We start from the raw sequence: 7,196 nt of genomic DNA on the forward strand, positions 1-7,196 counted from the left end.
GTTGGATCCTGTGTAAACATTCATTCACGAGTAGTCGTAGTAATAGTAGTTGTAGTACAAGTGATCAGCTAATGATGTAGTAAAAATTGTATAACATTTACATGGGAAATGTTTCTGCAATCATTTCTTAACGTAAGCTATCCTTAGATACAGAATTGTACATGAAGATCATTTTCATTGCATGACTTTTACTTTTAACAGGATATGTGAATCCTTTCTCCACCAATGTCTGTAGAACATTCTAAAAGCTCCAGAAGCATTCGGTATAGTTTTGTTTTTGTGTCATCACCACTGCCAAGTCAAAGGCATTTCATGTCCCCTAGAAGTTATTTATTGAAATATGTGATCATTTAAACTATGTTGTCTGCAGTTCTTATTTCTATACTTTTGTTGAACCTTTTTCCTGTTTAACAGTGACCAGACTTCAGCCAGCAGTTGATCCGTCATGCCGTTATAGTACAGCAGTAGTTTCAGCTCCCTCTGAGGAATGACACCTGGGTATTTTTTAACTAAGACCCTGGTATGAATACAAATATTCATCCAAAGTGTCATTTTTGATTCTATAAGATGGACTTTTATTAATCCCTCGTGGGGAAATTGTTTCTCTGCATTTGACCCATCCTAGTGTTTAGGAGCAGTGTGCTGCCATTTTGAACGGCGCCCGGGGAGCAGTGTGGGGAACGGTGCCTTGCTCAGGGACACCTCGGTAGTACTTGCCGGGACTTGAACTGGTGACCTTCCAGTTGCCAAGCCAAGTCCCTATCGACTTCGCCACCACCGCCCATCCATAACATTATCAGGAAGAGAAATCAGGGACAGAGAGAGATGACATGTAAGTGCTTGACTAACCCCTGAAACATACACAATCCTTAATTCAAAAAGATAGAAAACCAAAGTGGAGAAAAATTGCTTTTTATGATCCTGAGAAATGATCATTGATCACAAATACATTCAACTTTTCTGTGCTGATCCATTTAAGAAATAAATACACTTTTACATAGCATGAAATAGCTTAAAATGTACAATAAATCACAATAAAAAGAAATTAAATAATAGACATATGTTAAAAAATACGTGTCCGAAAAAGTATTTGTCATAAATACACAAAATAAGGAATAAATACATAAATAAATAAAACAAGAGATTATAGAGTTTTCACATGAAACACTATAGCCTTATTGCCATGTTTGCACCTGACATGCTAAAACACATCGCGCTGATCTGCTTCTCACGCCCATTGTCTCATTTACATGATCAAGGCTCTTTTTAACACATTGCCTCGCACACTAATGAGCGCGAGTCCAGAAAACACTTCAGTTGCTTCATGCAGAAGTATGAGCCCTCAGGAAGTCCATTCAGCCTCATGCCAGTGTGCCCCTCTCCCGCTGGAACAAGTGCCATCTATTTGGGCAAACAATGCCCACCCTCTCCCCCCCCCCTGGCCTCAGAAACAATGGCTCTCAATTAACCAGTCAACAAGAAATTAGAATATTAAAAGCCACGGAGGACGGGGGGTGAGGTTTTAGAAAAGCCTGAGGTGTGTGACCCGATGAGAAGTCTGCAGATGTCGGTCATACGGGACGAACGCCTTTCTTTGACATGTAGACAGAGAGGGACAGAGAAACCAATCTGAACCTCCCCCCGCTGCCATCTCCCCTCTCAGGGCGCCCCCATGTTCCTCAGTTAATCCCACTTTATCCAAGAGAGGCGGGCTGTCAGGTCTGGGAAAAGAGAGATGGAGACAAAACCAGGACATACGTTTAGTTACATTTTAATGACTGTTTAACAAGTCCTAGGGCTGGAGGTAGAGAATGGGGACACACTCTCATAAAGAGGCTTCAGAGCAGATTCCCACAGAATTAGTTAATGGCATGGAGCTAGTAAGAATACTGATGATTGTGTTTCTGTCAAATGAGATTCATGCCCGAGGAAAACACACCTGGGGATTAAAGGAAGCAGCAAACACACAGCAAGCTGCTTCAAGTCAATAACTGTGAAAAACAACAATTTCTTATTGTTCTGGACGAACATTATTTCTCAATGAAGGACTAAGGGTGAACTAAGGACTTGTCTCTGTGTCCATGGTGTACATGGAGCTATTTGCTGTATGTGATTATGTCAGAATCAGAAATACTTTAATCATGTCCTCTGTCATATTGATGTTAAGTTATATTTGGCTTTAAATATCAGGTATGTTATGTTTTAGTGTGTTGTTAGAGGACTTTTGTTAATGTGTGGGATACATTGAAAGTGTATGAAAGAAGATTAGGGCAACATGTGATTTATTTTGGAGATCTGACCAAAAGTGAAGGAAAAAGAAAATTCAGATGTTTGAGATTTTAGTCAGAATCATGGCTTTTCTTTCTCAGAATTCTGACTTTAATCTTATAATTCTGTTTTATTTCTCCGGACATAATTAGTTGAATAAAACTAACTAACTAAAAAATAACGTTTTTCTTTAAATAGATATGGTAGGCCTAAACGACAATATTCTGGAGAGTGAAGAAACTCTTGAAACAATTTCCAAACATTCTACAATAACCTGTATGAATTACCATATTAAAATAAAAGGCAGATAATGCTCTGAGTCCTGTCAGCACATTTAAATGGTCTGAAGTCAGGCTTAACAACTCTGATCATGTCTGCCCCTTACATCTCCATCATGAGCTAATGATAGTTGTATTATGGGCTGTAATGAAGGGCATCAGCTCACCGCTTGTGTTCCAGATGGCGTTGGTGTGATTCTTGTAGCCACTCTTCATGCAGTCGTCTACGTAGGACTTGGGGTCGCAGCCCGACACGAGGATCTCCCTCAGCAGGGCGATATAGGCGATGGCGAGCCTCAGGGTGTCTATCTTGGACAGCCGCTTCTCGTAGGGGAAGGTGGGCACGTGGCAGCGCAGCTCCTCGAAGGCGGAGTTGATGCTCAGCATCCTCTTCCTCTCGCGGATGTTGGCCGCGTGCCGCTGCACCTTATAGGGCGGGTGAGAAGAGAGGCGCCGCGCCCTGTGCTTGGTCACCTCCAGGGGGTCGTCCATGGAGGACGTTTCCCCTTCAGCGCACGCGTCTTCCCCCGGAGACTGCATGTCGAGGTCGGTTAAGGTCAGCTGTGCGTCCGGAAACATGGACTGACTGCCGAAGTTGGACCAGGGTGAGAGCTGGCCAGCGGAGTTGTAGTCCAGCAGGAACGTATCTAGCTGGCTCTGGAACTGGAAGTTTTGGTCCATTTGTCCCCAAAATGCATAATCAGTAGTGCCGTCCTGATCCAAGTCACAAAGCACGTCCTCCATATTTAAAATGATACGATCTTTCCAAGTCTCTGAAGGCACACAGCAGATTCTCGATACTGTCTACCTGCATGTGCCTGAATCTCTGCCGTGTGACACCCACATGGGCACATCTCCCTGATTAAATACTTCCAGGGCCTCCATGTTGCTCGGCGGGTTGCTCTGGCCAATTCTAAAGGCTGAAAGGGAGCTCTTAAGAACACTTTACCCCTCCTTGTGGATCGTTCATTGCTTTAAAAACGCATTACAAAAGAATCAGTTGATCTCCAAACGACAAAAAAGCGGGGAAAACACGTGTCCAATTATAAACTTCCCCTCAAGTAGGCCCGCTAATATTGACAAAAAACACTCCGTATATAGCAGGCAGTGGAGGGCTTGTGCCGAGCATTATGGCGCAGCAGGCCACTGCAAACCCGGTGGCCTCTGAATGGGACTGTTTTATCTATTAAAGCTCAGCTGACAACAAACACTACTGTCAGGAACACATGAGCATCCTTTGTTTGTGGGAAATGTAACGAGATTTAATGGGAAAGGAGTGTTATCTTATGTTTTGCCTTTGGGTTTATTCTGGTCTAGACATTTCTTGCACACTGATACCAAAATGCAGGATGTAGCATATTCCAGCAGGATCGCCACAGCTCGCCCCACATAATTCTGGGTTGCCACATTTAATGCGCTTCTATGTGCAAATGATATGACTGAGTAAATGGCAAACCACTGTAATTACGCACGGGGGTTAATCAAATAAGCCAGCTCGTTCCGAGGTTGGATGGAGGACAGCATGTGGATGAACTTTAATTTAAGAAGGCTGTATCTTTGCTAACACGTGGTTTTGATTTGGCGAAGTCCTTTACGATGCTAATTTAAAAGGGGGGACTGTTTGTTGGAGTAAACACAGGCAGCACGAGGCCTTTCGCTGATCTTTTTTAAGAGGTGGCAGCTGATTCACCAACATTATCACTGAGACAGGTGAAGCGCCTTACTGACAGTTTGTGGTGTCACCAAACAGCCTCATATGTTATAGAGAAAGCATTTTTTATTATAAAGTATTACACAAGCCATGCAGATAATAATCAACGTGGCTGTGGAATACATACATAAAAAGTCCCATATGGCACCTTCCCTGCCATTCTGATCATATCTTATACTTGACCTTAAAGTGTATTCAGGTTTAAAGCAGTTAAAATAATGTATTCCTCATAAATAATTGTCAAATACCCAGTATCAGCGGTGAAAGAAGTACTCAAATGTTATACTTAAGTAAAAGTAGCAATACTTTGTTACAAGTTAAAGTCCTGCATTCAAGATAATTCAAGTAAAAGTACACTAGTATGTATTGGCTTTAAAATATACTCAACGTATCAAAAGTAGTACTCGTCATGTGTAATGGTGGTGGAACATTTACTCAAGTATCGTACTTAAGTATATTTTGACATCATTTGATGTGCCTTCCATTTTCTGCTACAGTACTTTGTACTTCTACTTCACTACATTCCATACACAAATGTTGTACTTTTTACACCACTACATTTGATTTACACTCAGTTACTAATTGCTTTTAATATATAGAAACATATGATTTGCTCACAGAGGTGTAAAGTAACTAAGTACATTTACTCAAGAACTGTACTTAAGTACAATTTTGAGATACTTGTACTTTACTTGAGTATATCCATTTGTTGCTACTTTGTACTTCTACCCCACTACAATTCAAAGGATACTCGTGTACTTTAACTCCACTATTTAATACCTTTAGTTACTTTAACAGCTTTTATAACACTTTAATGATCAATAATTATAAAACATATCATATATATTATTCTGAAATGGGACCAATCTGCAGATGAGTACTTTTACTTTTGGTAATATAAGTTTATTTTGATACTAATACTTTTATACTTTTACTTGAGTAACCTTTTATTTACTTGTAACAGAGTATTCCTACACTCTAGTACTTTTACTCAAGTACACGATCTGAGTGCTTCTCCCTCCTCTGTTTGCTCACACTATGCATTCTAAAAAGTCTCTACAATTGACTCCACATGGACAACCTAAAAGATTCAAATGCTTGTAAATATGAAAAACAGGATAATATAATATTATTTAATAATGAAAGAGCTATTCTGCATACTTTTACTTTTGATACTTGTTGTACTTTTAGTTGATAATACCTCACTACTTTATGTTACTGAAATGGGCCAATATGCAGAATGAGTACTTTTCCTTTTTATATTTCAAATACATTTTGATGCAAATACTTTTTTAACTTTACCTAATTAACATTTAGAATTTGGGATGTTTACTTGTAATCAAGTATTTTAAGACCATAATATTTGTTTTGCTTGAGTACAGGACCGGAGTGCTAAATCCGCCCTGCCCATTTCAGAATCTCATATATAATTTCACTTATTGATTCGTCTATATTTATCACAGCTGGTGGATCATTTGATTTACTTTGTATAGCTATGCTCGTGGATATCTTGACCTTACATTTATGTCACTGTTGATTTATTAGTTTATTTTGTAAAAAATGAAATGAATAAAGTACAGTATTCGCTGGAAAAATGTTGTGGAGTAGAAGCATAAAGTAGCCTAAAATAAAAATATTCAGCTTAAGTACAAATACCTCACAATTGTACTAGAACTTTTGAGTTAATAGGCTACTTCACTACATTTCAACACTTCCCAGTATCAATGTGTTTTTAAAGTTGACGTACAAACACGTACTGAGGTAAAAGTCCTGCATTCAAAATCTTATTCAAGTAATCAAGTATCGGCTTTAAAATATACTTAAAGTATCAACAGTAAAACTACTCATCATCATGTGTAATGTCCCATTTCACAACAATGTTATTTTACTGGATTATAGTGATGCATATATGTGTCACAGCTTGTAATTCTATTTACTTTCTATACGCTAATCTAAATCCGTAAAGTAACTACAACTGTCAGTTAAAGTCGTGGAATACAAATGACAACATTGTCTTCTAAAATGTAGTAAAGTAGAAGTATAAAGTAGCATAAAAGAAAACTGTGGGTTTTCTCTGGAAGTTTTTCCTTGTACGATGTGAGGGTCTAAGGACAGTATTGTCATACTGATATTCTGTACACACTGTGAAGTCCACTCAGACAAATGTAACATTTGTGATATTGGGCTATATAAATAAACATTGATTGATTGATAAAATGAAGATACAGCATAAGTACACCTCATTATTGTACTTTAGTAGAAAACGTGAGCACTTTACTACATTCCACCTCTCCCAGTATGACTGTGTTCTTGCAGTTGACGCACAGACACGTTGTTTTTCTTTTTAAGGAACACATAAACGCCTCAGATCTGCATTCTTCTTCGGTGAGTTTTGATTTCCCAGCAGGGACCTCAGTATTTGTTTCAGGAAAACACATCAAAGTTGCTGCTATTTCCTTTAGTATCGAGTTACACCGGCTAATGAACCTATACAGTTCCAGTGTTGCTTTAACCCCTGTCCATCCTACAGTTCAATGAACCCATTACACTGACTCGCAGGAGAAATGAGAAAGGACAACATCCTGATTAATAATGAGAGCATTGTTATCCCGCCCGGCATCTCGGTTTAACTCTGCCAAGAGTCAATACAAACCTGTGTGGAGTGTAAATTAGGCGGGAAGGGTGAGTGTTTGCGTTGGGTTTAGAATGACTGATTTCTCATTAACGAGTCATTAAGTACACTTTCCTTACATTCGTGATCCCGGATGTCCTTTAAAAGCTGTTGGGGATTTATTTGGCTAGTGTCTGGAATATATTCTACTTTAAAACGTGTTTCATCACGCAGATCTGTGGCGTTAAGCGTTTAAATTGTATTTCTATTGAATAACAGCAGGTAGAAATGATAATGCCTGAATTCAAATTAAAGTGTAATATTATGT

General features: G+C 39.1%; 1 protein-coding gene across 1 annotated transcript; it reads right to left on the bottom strand.

Annotated features, from left to right (window-relative positions):
* Window positions 1-969: 969 nt before the first annotated feature.
* Window positions 970-3,492, bottom strand: LOC117541561 (protein Fer3). Its single transcript, XM_034208766.1, has 2 exons — window positions 2,714-3,492; window positions 970-1,721 (listed from the first exon to the last, which is right to left on the bottom strand). The coding sequence occupies exons 1-2, from the start codon at window positions 3,288-3,290 to the stop codon at window positions 1,684-1,686; spliced, it is 615 nt and encodes a 204-aa protein (XP_034064657.1). The 5' UTR covers window positions 3,291-3,492; the 3' UTR covers window positions 970-1,683.
* Window positions 3,493-7,196: the final 3,704 nt, after the last annotated feature.

Source organism: Gymnodraco acuticeps, unplaced genomic scaffold, assembly GCF_902827175.1.
Source record: "Gymnodraco acuticeps unplaced genomic scaffold, fGymAcu1.1, whole genome shotgun sequence".
NCBI lineage: Eukaryota > Metazoa > Chordata > Actinopteri > Perciformes > Bathydraconidae > Gymnodraco > Gymnodraco acuticeps.

Bases quoted from the DNA above. Each gene is read 5' to 3' on its own strand.
- LOC117541561 (XM_034208766.1), bottom strand. From the start codon at position 3,290: ATGGAGGACGTGCTTTGTGACTTGGATCAGGACGGCACTACTGATTAT. The intron at 1,722-2,713 runs GTGAGCTGATGC...CTCTTTTCCCAG, and splicing joins CGCCATCTGGAACACAAGCG to ACCTGACAGCCCGCCTCTCT.